This window comes from Lissotriton helveticus, chromosome 7 (genome assembly GCF_964261635.1).
Source record: "Lissotriton helveticus chromosome 7, aLisHel1.1, whole genome shotgun sequence".
NCBI classification, from domain to species: Eukaryota; Metazoa; Chordata; class Amphibia; order Caudata; family Salamandridae; genus Lissotriton; species Lissotriton helveticus.
The window spans coordinates 196,259,069-196,275,385 of record NC_136068.1 but is presented as its reverse complement, the minus strand read 5'-3'; the positions used below and the strand labels follow the sequence as shown (position 1 = coordinate 196,275,385).

At 43.9% G+C, this 16,317-nt stretch overlaps 1 protein-coding gene across 1 annotated transcript in view; it reads right to left on the bottom strand.

Annotated features, from left to right (window-relative positions):
• The window catches only part of LOC144768345 (adenosine deaminase-like), a 307,500-nt gene that overhangs the window by 163,668 nt on the left and 127,515 nt on the right, over positions 1-16,317 (bottom strand). The window contains exon 5 of the mRNA XM_078651931.1: positions 11,294-11,409. Within this exon, the coding sequence (XP_078508057.1) occupies positions 11,294-11,409 (116 nt within the window). The remainder of the gene's footprint in view (positions 1-11,293; positions 11,410-16,317) is intronic.

Sequence of the window (16,317 nt, the reverse complement as noted above, 5' to 3'; positions counted from 1 at the left end):
GTATTCTCAAAACACATTAGAATAATAATCACATTATGTACACTGTGCCAACTGGCACTTGGAAAGATTTACAAGGAATTATGTACACCTGACAGGGCCACATGGACCACTGTCAGAACCATCACAAAGCGAACTTGGTAAAAGTAAAATAGATCATAAAACGTACAACCAGTAAACACTGGTAATCACTGTACTTTGCATCAGTCTGTGACATAAACTGCATTATGCACAGTATCCCACAAGTCTAAATACATTAGACCCTAACCACCTAAGTATAACTCACATTAGGGGCGTAAATCACACAGGGTAGTATAATCTCCCTAGCACAAACCAAAATAGGTAAAACAACCTCATAATCATAAACCATATTTTAGAGGTATCAAATAGGGTGCGTAAAACATACTATACACAATACATTTCCTAGCACTAACAGCATTAGAACATAAATCACATTAGGGCATGGCGCCCTATAAATGTAAACATCACCCTGTCCAACTGCCCATCTTAGATAGGGGGCTCAAATGCCCTATGTCCACAAAGTCAGGGCTGCTGCCTAGGCAGCGAAGGTCAAGGGTGCGCCACTGCGCAAAACCTAAACGTTTATTTATTTTATTTATTTATTTTCGTAATTTTTATAGCGCAACAAATACCCTGGGGTGTCTCGGCGCTGTGGAGCTACTGGGGTCAGTGATCCTATTACTGGTTAAATAACCACGTTTTTAGGAGCCTGCGGAAGCTCATCAGGTTAGGGGCAGATTTGATGGACTGTGGCAAAAGATTCCAGAGCTTTGGGGTGGCCACCAAGAAACGTCTATCTCCCCAGGTGGCGGTTCTTGTACGTGGCACAGTGAGAAGGTTGGTATTGGCCGATCTTAATTGCCGTCTAGGAATATATGGCTGAAAGGCTTCCGTCAGGAACCTGGGTCCTATGTTGTGTACTGCCTTATATGCAATACAGAGTGCCTTGAATTTGATGCGGCTCTCAACTCTCAGCCAGTGGAGTTGACGAATGCCAAGAGTGGTAGAATTGCGGCGAGGAATGCTCAGGAGAATCCTGGCTGCCGCATTCTGAATGGATTGCAGCTTTGTTATGACTCGCTTCTGGGTGTGGAGAAGGAGAGCGTTTCCGTAATCCATTTTGGAGAAGACTAAGGTAGAAACCAAAGTCTTCCCAGCTGAGGGAGGGAGATAAGGCAGCAGCTTCTTTATCTTTTTCAGGATAAAGAATGAAGACGACACAACCTTGTTTGTATGCAGGTCGAAGACCATCTTGCTGTCAAAAATGACTCCCAGGTTTCTGGCTTTTTCCACTGGGACAGGTGGGTGGCCGAGCTTTTCCGGCCACCAGTTAGTCGACCATTCTGGAGAGAGTTTTCCAAAGGTCATAACCTCGGTCTTGCCCGAGTTGAGTCTAAGACAGTTAGAGGCCATCCAGGTACTGACCTCAAGCATAGCTTTCTGAAAGTTGGCTGCCACTGTGCAGCCGTCCTTGTGAATGCCCAGGACCAGCTGGGTATCATCTGCATAAGATGTTAACCGTATTCCATATTCCTTTATTACCCTCGCTAAGTCCGCTACATAGATGTTAAATAACATGGGACTTAGCGAGGAACCTTGTGGGACTCCACAAGGAAGTGCAGAGATGGGTGAATAGAAATCTCCCAGCCTTACAGTCTGGGTACGGTCTGCCAGGAAAGATGAAATTAGATCCTTGGCCGGACCGTTTATGCCCAGAGCTGTGACACGGTCGACTAAGGTGGCATGGTCGACCGTGTCAAAGGCCGCTGACAAATCCAAAAGGATGAGGACAGCCGCCCCCCCCTGATCCATGATTGCCCTGATCTCGTCAGAGGCCTTAATCAGGGCGGTCTCTGTCCCATGCCCTTTCCTGAAGCCAAACTGCGTTTCGTCGAGAAGTTGGTGGGTCTCAACGAGCTCTGAAAGCTGTCTGTTCATAACGGATTCGCATACTTTGGCGGCGAAGGGTAGACAGGCAATGGGTCTATAGCTGACGGCGGCTGTGGGGTCTAGGGAGGGTTTCTTCAGAAGAGGTTTTATAACAGCCTTCTTCCATATGCTTGGAAATTTGCCTGTCTGAAATGCAGTGTTGCAAATTTGCATGAGGGGGCGTGAGATCACCTCAGTGAGTTTTTGCATCACAGAAGGGGGGCAAGGGTCCAGAGGGGAACCAGATTTAGTAGATGAGATGAGAGTGATGACGTCATCAAGAGAGGCAGGTGAAAAACATAAAAAAGAGTCAGCAGCTGCCCACTACGTTGCAGCTGCCCACTACTTGCTGGGCAGCTGTAAAAGGTAAACTGCGGCATGGGATCTCACTGGCCCTCAGAACGAATGTGCCACACGTTAGAGCCCTTTAGGCTCTGAAATCAACTATGCCCCAGGGAGCACACTGGCTCCTTAAATCATGGGGCCTCTCAAGGGAAAGAACTGGCCCCTGAATAATAAAGCCTGGGCCCCTCAGGGCCCGGGACCGCAAGTATGGCCAATTGTGGGAGCCATCTGGACTCTAAGGACAACCAGGCCCCCAAACATTTGAGCGCCCTGGCTCTGGCGGCACATGGGCCCCCGGGACCTCAGGACCCCCACGGGGCCCTTGAAACAGAAGATGACCATCGGTGGAGCCATTCAGGCTCGGGAAATACGGGCAACATTTGGAGCCATCTTGCTCTCAAAATAAGAATGCCATCACTGTTGGAGCCCCTCAGGACTCTTGAAGCAAACATGCCCCCTGTTGGAGCGGCCCACTGGGCACACGGGGCTGCTCTGACTCTGTGCCCTCACTGGCACCACATCCGTTGCCTACCACCCGGAGCCCTACTCACCGGCTCTGTCCGGGGAGGCTCTCTCCGTAGAGGCGGCGGGGGCAGGCACCGGCAATTTGCCTTGCGCCCCCTCCGCAAGCAATCGGCGGCGGCGCTAGCGGGGCTCTCTCTCCTCACGAGAGCCCCGCCTTCTTCATGCGCCAGGTTTCACCCGGTCCCCCGTCTCGGGACCGGGACTTTGCAGACGGAGCCTCCTTCAGTGGCGGCAATGGAGGGGTAGGCTCCCTCGGTCAGCAGAAATAAAGTTAGGAGTGGGGTGCCACCCGCTTGTGCTCCAATAAACGGGGTGGGCACCCGTATGAATTGTAATCCAAAAATGAAGATGCAGGGTGGGCACCTGCGCACATAAATAAATAAGCGTAGTGGGCACATGCAGAGCACAAGAGGAGGGGGGGAATTCCTACGAGGGGGGATTCCCTCAGCCAGGGCTGCAGCGCCGCGCTGCTCAGCCCCCAGGCTCTCAAGGCAACATCAACCCTTGGCAAAGGCAAGAACAAAGGGAACAAGGTCCAGGAAGTCCATCAGGCATCCAGGGGCAGGGCAGGGCCCAGCGAGGCAAGCCTTCGCCTGGACCCCAGCAGCAGCACGCCCCTGGTAGATTCAAGTAGCAAAACAAGAACATTTACTTGGGGTCACAGCCCCTTATTTATACAGCTTTTTCCCATTGTGACACAGCACAGGGCTAGGGGAGAACCAGTTACAACTGGTTCAGGACCCCTTGAGCACTTTGTTTTGCTCAGCTCCTCTCCTCTATTCACAGGACAGGCCAGGGACATCAGACGCACCCCAGGGGGTGGAGCCAGCATTGTGGAGGGGAGGCCCAGCCCTATTCAGGTCCCAGGTGCAACTCCTCCCTCCCATCTACATGCATATCTCCCCATTCAACACCGTGCAGACCCATCCTGGCTCCTGGTGCCAAGCACACCCGCCAGCTCCTGTCAATCACAAGCCAGACAGTCAATTCACATTCACTGCACACAGAAATGCCAACTTCTAAAAGTGGCACATCTCCACTAGCCACAATAAATCTGCGCACACCATCACGCAGCATTTAATCTCTGCACTCCTCTCACATCAGGAACTACCATGGACACACATATCCCCCATGCATTCTTATGGGAGGGCAGGCCAATGTCACCAAACGCACTCAGAGAGCGCACGCACTTTACACAGTGCCACAGTGCTAAAGTGCGCAGTGACCATAAATCACTCTACTATGTCATATTAAAAGGCCAAAAGTTCAGGGGTGAACCTGCCAAAAGGGCCAAGTCCATCAGTAGCGCTTTACAAATATAAATCAAATCAGAGTAAACGCGTGAACTGCAGAGAGCTCAAGTCAGAACCAGTGAATAGTGGTCTCCTATCTGATTCCCAGCTTTGCTGTCTGCAGTTGATGCACTAATTCGGGCCAAGTCAGAGTTATATGTCCTTGCTTTAGACAGTACAATTCCCAAAATACAGGGGTGTACCATGAAGAGCTGCTCTGCCTCAGTGGGGAGATGTGCGCCTGCTTTTTGCTTTTGAGGTGTCTAAAGTTAGTAAATATATCTCAGTATTTCTCCAACTTAATGCATGAAATGCAGACTGCACAGGTCTGAAACAAAGAGAAGAGATTGCCTCTCGTTGTCTCTGGCTTACTCACTCAGAGAATTTCCAAGATATATGAATGAACTTTAGACTCCTGAAATGCAAAAAATTCAGATGCGCAGCTCTGCGCGGAACCAGTACAGCTTTTCATCATCATCATCATTGCACCTTTATTCGGTTATTACAAACCATTAAAGTGCACAAAACATAGTAATGCAATACGATAAAACAAATACAATTCATCAGGATGAGGCGTAATAAAAAGCCATGCAGAGCTCAAATGTAATCAAAGGCGTGAGAAGAGCCCAGTATTGGTTTAACACATAGGACTAGTGGCTATACAGCAGCACATAAGAACTAATGTGCAAATGCATGTGCATAAATATAGGAAAGTGCAACATTAATGCAGTTTTGAATAAGATTATATTAAAAGACTTGTCCTTTTGTACCATGCACTCTGAAGATACTTCACTACAGAATATAAGGCAAGTGGGTCTTGTCCTTTCTTAAAAGCCAACAACGCAGATGACCAATCTAATAGGCCCAGTTTATGACATGCCGGGGTAATCCATTTAGAGAGGCTTGCTGAGTATGCTGGACAGAAAAAGAGGAAATATTCTTCAGTCCTATTATAGTAAAAGCAGACAGAATGCTGCAGAGCTCTCTGAGTTAGCTAACTAAGGGGCATATTAGCAAGAACCTCATTAAAATTATCGCCATTTTAGCGGCAGGAAACTGCTGCTAAAACGGCGATAATGGGCTTGCTAATATGCGTTATAGAATTCTAAAAGAAGCCCAGGTTACAAGTTCAAGACAGGAGACAGTGTCTGTAATGACCTGCAGTGAGGTGACCGAGCAGTGAATGGGTGTCAGACATCCATTGGGGACCCAAAGAAATATCCAGGGTTGGGGAGGAGAAGGCTGTGACAAAGAGGAGGACTGAACTTTCCTCAGCCATCTCAGAAGGGCATCTGGAAAGCAATAGTCTTATGTTCTGTGTTGGGTATGCAGTAGCAAGTGGGAAACCACTTGCTACTGCATGCCCAACACAGAACATAAGATGTGTATTTGTAAAGCACAGGTTCTCCCAGAAGTGTGTCTTGGTGCTGAATAACAGATGTTAACTGTTATCCAACTGTACACATTTTATCGACCTCAAGAAGGATGAAAGGCTGAGTGGATCTGCCAGGGTTCAAACCTGTTCAAACAGGCCCCTACAGCGGACGCATTGGTCCACTAAGCTGCAAAACCGGGCTGAACAGAAGCCATGTCCAGGCCAAACAGGCCCATCTGAATCTCCACCGCCAAGAAGGTGGGGTCCCTTTAGATTGTGGAAAATAATGAGGCCGTTCAATCAAGTTTGTTTTCATGCAGAATTACCTGAAATGCAGTGAAAGGTCAATGGTAATTATTGACAGCCTAGAAGACAAATTTGAACAAATTTAACAAACTATTGTACATTTGCCTATTCTGTACATAATGGGGCTTCTATGAGATGGCTAGCAAACTGATCAAGTCTTGAATAGGATGAAAAAAGAGCCATTAATGTAAAAAATAGCCAGTTTTTAATGGTTAAAAATATTAACAACCTTTGGTAAAGCCAATAGGTCTGGTGTTGCCTTCATCCTGTTGGCTTTGTCAATACTTGTTTTGTTTTGCCATGGTTTTTATACAACTTTATCGATTAGAGAATTGTCAGACCCGCAATATATAAAAAACGTAAGCTAAAAGCAAAAATATTTTTGGTATTTAAAAAATAAATAAAAACGCACATTACAATAGTAGTCCCCGGAACTGAAGGGAACTACTTTGCGTGTGCATGTGCTCCTTGTGAAAATGCTGAATGGCATCACTCACAGTGACCTTAGCCAATGACTAAAGTGGATCCATCCATTGCCCCACGTGTATGTATGCTGTAGGGGGCAGAAGAAGAATGTGAATGACACAACAACAGACCAATGAAGGGGGGATCTACCTGAAATCTCCTACAAAAACTATATTATATAGATGTGATTTAACTCAAATTGAAAGAACTTGGCCTTCCAATTGTGTAATGTGGTGGCCGGCACATTTTGAAACACAGTAAGAAAACAAACCAATTCCCATGTATTCTACTCATCTGTGTAAGCATGGCTAAATCCACTCTGATTCGTTAATGGTCTCTTTTAAAAAACTTATGTTATAATGAAACTGACACAATTATCCGTACCTTTATGAATATTGCTTGATAATACTTCATTAAACCACATTTTCTCAAAAATTGTCTCTGCCATCTCCTTCACCTCTTTCTATCTTACAAACACGTTCCCCGATTAAAGTGTTTTTGCAATTTTGCTGCACTTGGCACGTTCAGTAAGACCTAGATTTTTTTTTAGAAACCGTCTATTTTTAGTTGGCCGATGCCCTTGGCCAGCACTTCAAGTCAGAAAATTGTTCCAGCACATCACTGGGCGGGAGCTGCCACGTCAAAGTCTCAAATTCACAATGTTTGTGCGGATCTGGGACGAATTCCAAGAAAAGGCGATTGGACCGTGATGACATTGTTTGGCTAGCAATCGGGCACTTTACGGAAGCAGTCAGAATGTAAGCAACTGTTTCATTCACACGTGCCCAGCACTTGCATTTAATCTCTCCAGATGTATTCGAATCCATTCCTATTTTGTTATAATACTGATAAAATGCGGTGGCTAATTTCGCTACAAAACTCGAATGTTAAATACCTCGTAGGAAGTATTTGGGAGGGATAAAGTGCAGGGAATCTAGGCCAGGCAAAGCCAACAAGATCGCAATTCCATCAGACCGAGTTAACCCTATTTGCTACACTCTGCGCTTGAACCATTCCCTATGTTCGTTCTATTGTGAGTAATCGAGAAATGACTGATTGTCAATTTTTATGGTCAATCATTTGTAATTCATGTGTGCTCAGCCACCCTGATCTAATGCATGAAGGTCATCAGAGCATCATTTCAGCGTGAATGAGTCTCAACATCGGATTTGCTATTTCCACCCGTGCTTCAACTCCTCAAAGACGAGTAGGGCCTCTTACCGGCACTATTGCGCCGCCAGGACGTCACTTTTTTGACATTTCGGTGGTGCAGTGTACCACTGGCATATTTATAAGGCCACGTTACATGACTTTTCATGGCCTTAAAAATATATGCCCCTTTTACACGGAAAACGACGTGAAAGGGGCGTTCCATGGGTGTTGTTGGGGCCGTTCCCAGCAACATCCATGGCTTTTTGACACTGTCTCAGATTTACAAGAAATCATAAGTCTGAGGCAGTGCCAAAAACGTATGCCTCCCAGGGGAGGCGTAAAGGGGGCACACTGAGGAGAAATATCTTTATTTCTTCTGGTTTTTCCCCTTTGGACGTGTGCTGCATTCTGCAACACACACAGAAAGAGGGAAAAGCCTCTTTTGATTGTTTTTGTGCAGGAAGGTTTCCCATTCTGCACAAAAATAATCATCCCCGCAACGCAGGCACCCACGCACCATGGTGCAAAGGTGCCTGCATTGGCGCACAACAGCCCATTGTGCACTGATGCAGGGGAAAAGGACAGGAATGCGCTATATCTTATAGATATGGCGCATTCCTGTCCTTTTTCTTGGGGCGTAGGGCAGCGCAGCGGGAAGGCCTGCAGTGCTGCCCTATGGCTAAACCTCATTAGTGTGGCCCTAGTTTCCTGATTATGAGTTCAGCAGTGCAGAATTCCCATAAGGAATTGTGCACCACTCAATCATGAGTTTGCAGTTGTTTCCACATCTGGATTTACCAGGTGAGGGGAAAAAAGACCTGATTTTAACAGTCTGGTAATTCAAGCAGTAAAATCAGTTTTGGAACAGGCTGTATTGTGGTCCGGATGTGTTTCCCTGCCCCTACCCTTGGCCATTGCACACGGGAGACTGTAAAGCCACCCCCTGCCAGACTACACTCTCCTTCTCCTACCCGGTTTCTCACCATCTTCTCTTCTTCTCCATCCCACTGCTCACATTTACCTCCTGCTCAAAGCGAGTGGTAAATGTGGGAAATAATCTGCACACTTATTCCCCATTCTATTAGGCAAAACTCGTAATTGCGTGGTACTGATACAGTGTTACTTCATCCTACCAGTTTTTCAAGTGTGGATGTACCCTCCCGCCAATACTGTGCAACTCATAATCAGTTCCTAGTTAGCAAGAAGAGGCAGGATGTATCCATTCTCAAAAGCTACAAATTAAATCTGGGTTTAAACAGACATGCTGCTAACATTCAAGATATAGGTCAAACACGCTAATCTTTCGCAACCCAGCTAAGGCTTATCACATGAAATGTTTACATTCCTTGATCTTGTAAATGACCAACCTCAGTCGATTGATCTTGAATGGGGCAACTCATTTAGGCCGGGAAGATGGAGATTACTAGTCATTGACTCTACTGCTGTGGATCTCTATAAATCCTATACGGTAATACAATGTTAACATGACTACTCCCCTTAACCCCTCCCATGCTCATGACGAGCTGAGCTCGTCATGAGCCACGGCGCTCCGGTGCTCATGACGAGCTCAGCTTGTCATGGCCCGTGGAACGCTCAGGTGCGGGGAGAATTCCCCTGCTGTGCTGAGCGTTCCACGGGAGCCGGTGCACCTGTGACGAGCTCAGCTCGTCATTAGCACAGGAGCGCCGTGGCTCATGACGAGCTCAGCTCGTCATGAGCATGGGGGCGCTGTGCGCGCCCCCCTGCACAGCGAGGGAATTACCCCCGCAGCAAAGGGGTTAAAACTATTTGTTGAGTGAGCTTTCCAGAATTTCTAAACAGAGGGTGAGGGCCGTGAAGGTCAGTCCTGGGAACCAGTTTAGGTATTCCTCACTGGATGAATGGTGTAACTTTTCCATTTATATTACCTTTATAAACCAAGTCCTTCCAGGGGAAGGGGGGAGGTGCCTTTTGGTATAGTACTCTTAAGTTTTTGAGGAACAACGCAAAGAGAGCTATCTGAAGGTTGTCTTAAAAGACCAAATGAGAGGGGTTGAAGATTATGGACAACTAAAGGAGAGAGTGCTAATTTATGCTTGAAACCAGAGAGGTCTTAAGTTATGTGACCAATTACAGGGTGGTGCATACCCCTGGAGGACTCTTGGAATTGTTTTTTGGGGAAAATGTGTGGCACATTGTGCACTAAAGAGACAATGCTGGGAACGAGTGCATGGTAGGAGTGAGTATGTAATATTGAGGCTCGTCCTAGTTTGTGGAGAAGTTCTGACTGATTACACATTCGGTGAAGCTTCCTGGTCCACAGACCACTGAAGGAGCTTGGCACCTGAACATTAAAAATCATTTTGTAGTTAGGGCCACCAGGGAAAATGTGTTTACTTCCATATTGACATTCAAGTGAATCCTTCCAACTGGACGTTATTAAATTCATGGAAACTCCCTGGTAACTTACACTTACTTTTCACGAATGATCCTAGTATATAATGTGTGTTGAGTGTATGCTGGTAACTGTGTATCCACTATTTGTATTTTAAAGTAAATGTCACCAAAAGGATATGATCCCCAGAACCCCGCAGCAGCTTTTGCCTATCAGTGTGCTTATCTATTGCTGTGTTCTCATTGGCCAGCCCTGTGAGCCATCATCAGCTTCCATATGCTCAAGCACTAATATTAGATTATTTATCAGCTCTGCAAGACCGCGGAACTCATCTGCGTAGCCTGTGGGTCCTGTTAACAATCAATTTTCTTATGTATAATACTTGCCAAACAAAGAATCTCTCATACAATATAATAGGTCTTGACATTTTATTTCATCAGCAGTACTTTGTATTAGTTATTTAGTATCCCCAGTGATGTGCATGTTGTTGGGAACTAGGAATCGTTGCTTTCAGTCCTGTAAAATCCCCCTAGAATAGGTCATCCCTGTCACATGTAGCACTCATAGGCAAGGGTGAATAAATCCACATTTGTGTAACTAAATGATGATGATTAGGATCAAAATGAAGTATATTTATATATCACACAATTTTACAACATATATTGTTTCTAGATGCTTTTCTGCACAATTACTGCCTGACAAGGTAGTAAAGGCGGGTTGTTTGCTAATATTTCGAGATATATCAAATAGATTCTTGCTGTATGAGGTCTTGAACAACATTCTAAAAATGACACTACAATCCATTTCCCTTCCAATGTCTCTCTATAAATAGAGAGATTTCCGTCAGTTAATATCTGGGAGCTAATAACAATATTTACACTTGTGCAACAAGCAAGGATTTTTGATATGGACCCCAGATTAACTCAGAAGCTGGTGCAGTGCTTGTTTGGCCTCAGTGACATGGGCCATCCATTTTTTCACAGAATAAGATAAGCTTTTATTCAGCAGAGATGGAAAGATCAGATTTTTAAACCTGGTCTCTGATTGAACTCCTCAATTTTAAGACTTCAAAGAGACATAGATTGATCTGTTGAAGACAGATCTTAAATCCTGTAATTGAATTTCATACAAATACATGGATTAGAACTATATTTGGAGGACCCTAACTCTCCTTTTGATCTATTTTACTATACGTGATTAATTCAATAACACTGATAAATAACTTTACAATAGGATGTAACTCAATTAAAACAGTCATGTCCCATCGGATTCTCATTTTTAGGACAATATAAAAAGCAATTGCACAGTAAATGCTCAGTTTACACTACACATATTCAATCTTCAAAACATGCATGATCAGAATATTTTTCTTGTTTAAATGCAAGAAAGCTTACAGCCAGCAATGCAAAATTGAATAGACTGATTATTAATAGTTATATATATTAATGATCACTTAACATGCCATTGAGCAAAAAAATGGAAGTAAATAGAAATTAAACTGAAATACATTACTTGGCATATGCCGCATACAGCACAGAATGGACCTGGCTTTGATATTGAAATCTTTTTCTCCTTTCCTTAATCCCTGATTAACGAGATCAACTACTTCATCTGGAGTGAGGTCACCTCTGAGGGAAGAAATACATTGGCGTCAATAAACCGAAAAAATTAAAATACCCAGAAGTCTATTACATATTGTTCCTTTTCAAAATTACTTTGTCTATTTTCAAGGAAAACACTGCCAGTTCTGTACTCTTAACAATTATGGGAAAATGCATTAGTAATAATATAATAAACACCCTATAAATATTAGCTGACAACAACACGTTGTTTGGATAAGTAATATTTTCATGTATCTAAAATCAAAATGAAACAAGAACAAATATCTATATTTCTCATGAAATTCTTATTCTCCTTCTGCACAGGGACATCTTAAAGATTTTGGGGGCCCTGGGCCATACTTATTTTGGGGGCCCCTGTTTGGAACAGCTTTGAGTTTATATGATCTAATTTCAGCTTTTTCTTGTTGTCTTTGGCTTGGTCACTGACAGTTCACAGGCAAACTATTCCAAATTCTAAATGTGTTTCCGTCTAATAATCAGAGATAGTGATGTGTGTTTTCAATATTTTAATAAAGCGGCAGGGCACTAATATTGTTGCAAATAATCTCTGTGACACCCCTCCCATTTCTGTGAGGTGCTGTTTCGAACTTCAAGGAATTTGTTTTATGGATGTGGTATGGTGTTGAAAAACATAAAGACAACATTTCTCTAAATAATGTCTGTAAAAGACTCCCACACATCACCTCTATTAAAATAAACTGAAAGAAAGTGTTATTTAAACTATCTATGGGCCCGATTACGATGGCGGGAAATCCGCGACCGCTGGTGAGGACCGCCGGCCCGGCGGTCGCGGATTTCCCTCAATCGTCCTGATTATTCCCACCGCCAAATTAGGATGGTAGTGAGAATAGGAAAGGTACTGCTGCGGACGGAAATACCGTCCACCGCTTTTTCGCCAGTCGATTCGTCGACCGGCGGAAAAAGGGTCTTAAAATATGGTGGCGGTGTCTGGAAGACACCGCCATCCACATTACGATGCAGGCTCAGATCAGCTCCATGGCTGCATTGCCACCATGGAAAGGCTAGCGGTTCTTGCTGGTGGGGGGTGTGGGGTGCACATGGGGGGTACCTATGGTACCCCCTGCTTTTACTTGTACAATGTGGCAGGCGCCGCGCGGTGCCTGTCACGTTGTGCATGTAAATGCATAACATGTATATTTTACATTGCGGCGGGTGCTGCTAGCAGCACCGCCCACCACAATGTAAAATATACAGGATTCGCCGCCACGCTGGCGGGCGCATTATATTTGCTATGGTGGGACCGACGCAACTATTGCGGGCGGTCCCTTTAGGAGCTGCGAAAGTCCGCCCGCCTATGTTTTAGAATCAGGTAGGGTCATCATGGCAATACTGTGTGGAGAACAGAGCCTCTCATGTGTGTGAGGGAGGGTGTGTTCATGTGTAAGCATGTCTGTTTGTCTATACCTATGTGTAGGCAAAAGTGAAAGTCGGTGAAGGAGTGAGCCAGAGTGACCAACAGGAAGACTGGTTGGTACAGTGAGTGAGGCATAATGACAGTGAGTGTAACTAATTGTTAATGTGTGCGAGACTGAGTGAGTCAGAGTGAGACTGAGTCGGTCAGAATCTGAGCTAGTTAGGGAATAATGGAGACTAAAGGACAGTGAGTATGACTGATTGAGTCAAAGTGAGCCAGAAGAAGACTAAGTGAGTCAAAATGAGTGAGAATGAGTGGGATCAAGTGAGAATGAATGCAACTAAGAGATAAAGAGTGAGACTAAGCAAGACTAAGCTAGACTAGGAGACTCACCAAAAGTGTGAAATGGTATATATTCCACACTAAAAGTTTCAAACTAGGCAGCTAGATATGGTAAAGTAGATTAAAGACCAGGACCCAAGTGGGGTCAGGATTGGGGGAATGGAGGGTTTCCCCTTTCAAGAAACATAATAAACTCACATCCGAAGAATGACTTTTTAATACACAAGGACAAAAGGTGCATGTTTTTGAGACACTGCTAAAGGTGAGCTTACACAAAATGAAGCTCCTTAACCTCGACCACAGTATCTAACATAATTCTTCTAAAGCAAGAAATACACTTAAATGGCATCATCATCATATAGTGTCCCCAGTATAAAGTGGCTCCGAAGAATAAAAAAAGAGATCAATCTGCAAAGGAAATAGTGTCCATCTATAGACCATTTCCTTGCTGTTTTACGTAAGAGGGGGATGATGAACAAAAAACACCCCTATCCATTGCTTTAATTGGGTCATGTCAGACTTACTTTGAAAAACTCACTGCCTTATATTCATGTCCTTAACTTTACAGGCAAAACAAAAAGATTGATGTTTCAGTCATGACTGTAAACATTTCACATATTTCACTTCAACTTGCATTCCCCAAGATTATTTGCATTTTCCAGTTTTGTTTCCTAAGTTTTTTTTCAAGTATCATATAACTATTGTGAAGTCAGTCATACTCTGAACTGAGCCATCTCCAAGTGTCTGGCTGAGTTCAGGTTGTGGGCAGTGCTTGAAATGGAAAAATAGAAGAGCAGGTACTCTGTTCCAGAGTGCCTGTTTGTTTCTGAGAAGTGGCGCTACTCTCCAATTAAAAGTATTATGTCTCTCTTGAGAAGTGCCGGTACTCTCCAATTAAAAGTATTATGTCTCTCTTGAGAAGTGCCGGTACTCTCCAATTAAAAGTATTACGTCTCTCTTGAGAAGTGCCTGTACTCTCCAATTAAAAGTATTACGTCGCTCTTGAGAAGTACCGGAACTCTCCAATTAAAAGTATTACGTCGCTCTTGAGAAGTGCCAGTACTCTCCCTCTCCAAATAAATAAGTGCAGGTCCTCCGTACTGGTCAGTACCGGCCCAGTTAAAGCACTGGTTGTGGTTGTGTGTGTGAAAGGGCATGAGGGAGAGCTCTAGAGCTCGGGCTGAAGGCAAGCCGAATCTAACCCAGAGGCTGTCAGTGGGTCATAATATGTGTACATCCAATCCTGAGACTCTGCTGGGTGCAAAGTGATGGTCACATATGACCGTAGGTCCTTTGCTGCATGAAATAAGAGAATTCAAAGAAACACAGCCACATTTTGTTTTGGATAGCTTGCCGTGTGGAGCATAGGATCTTGATTTACTGATTTCAAGTTTCGCCCTTAATTACAGAGGCCACGGCTCTTGAAAATTATTTCTAATTATGATTCTTTGGCCACACCCATTTAGAGATCATCCCCTCCTCACCCTTGTTTTCATCAGGCATGAAGCACTGCCCATATCTTTGCTCCCATTATGCAAGCGACTGGCTCCAATCACAAAGCACTACTAGCTAAAGTTTGAAATGTACCTAAACCTCAGAGAAGCTTTCAGAGTACATTTCTAACTTTTTGAGGATTAGTAACAGGAGCTGTAACCCTGGACAATTGAAGAAACCCTAGACTTCCAAAAGTACTCTAGTGTATCAAAATATACACATGAGGCTTCTCCACGCAGTGGAAAATCGATATGAGAAAATTGTGCAGACAGGTGCATTTGCACATTTCTTTATTTTGTTGTATCTAGAGGAATTTGGGGTTTGTTCTGTGGTGAAATGGCTTTGTCTACCCTGCCATCAAAATGGAGATATCCTTTTCCCTTTCTCATCGGGGAAAAGCCATTAAATTAACAAGTTTAATATGAGTATGCAGTGTGAAAAACTGCCTGAAAATACGCTTGTTCCGGCCAATAGGCTTCTGAGTTGTGGGTATTCAAACCACTCTTCATGGCCACGCCCCTGTAATATAACCTTCCTGTCCCTAACTCCAAAGATACAACAGTAGAAAGTCCACTTACTGGTGTTTTTGTGGCATCGTAAATGCCCTTTGTACTTCGAGTAGCCCGTTAATGCTGATTATGGGAACCAGAATGTGAATTTATGAATGGCCTTTTCCACACCAACCTGCCATTAGATGCACAAGCGACTTAGGGGCTGCTAGGAGTTATACAAGGTTTACAGTGTTCCCACAGGGGCACTAGGCAAAATAAAATTGAAAACCCTGACTTATTTATTTTATCACTGTCCTCGTTTTTGCGTGTTTGAAAATACCTATATAATTATGTTTAACTTGCTCTAATTTTCAATGGAGCAGGTGCACATTTTAGAATTTTCAGGGATGCTATTATTGATTGCTAGTGCGCTAACATGCCCTTGTGGATTCTTTTGAATGTCACAATTAATTAATTATTTATGTGTGTGTGTGTGTGTGTGTGTGTATATATATATATATATATTCACTGAAAAAACCATAGGTTATAGACCATATATAGTTAGGAATTAGCATTTACAAAACCTTATTTTACTCACACAAAACCATTGAAATTCCATATATAGTTAGTTGCACTAACTATATATCGCGCACCCGCAATCCACTGCTGATGATGTCACATATTACATCATTCATGACATGGTCAGTGACATCACTGATGACATCACTGATGACATCTAAAATGACATCACTGATGACATCACTGACGACATCTCAAATGACATCACTGATAACATCTCAAATGACATCACTGATGACATCACTGATGACATCTCAAATGACATCACTGATGACATCACTGATGACATCATCCAGTGACTGTGTGTTTCTGTAAAGTTAAAATGTGTCTTACATATTGAAGAATGAGTGGAAGTATAAGTGTCTGGACAAAGGATTTAGTAGGTGCATGACTGAATGTATGAGTGAGTGATTAAATGTGTCTCACTGAGTGCATGGGTTAGTGACTAAACTATCTTAATTTGAGCATCATTATGTCTGTTGTTCTGTAAACTGCTGCACGTGTTGATCAGTAGCTGTATGATTAACTATATGGGTTACTGATTGATTGTCCAAGTATTTGTATGGGAGACTGAGTGTGTGTGTGGCTGGCTGGCTGGGAGGTGTGTGACTCTGTGCAGATCAATGTGTACTT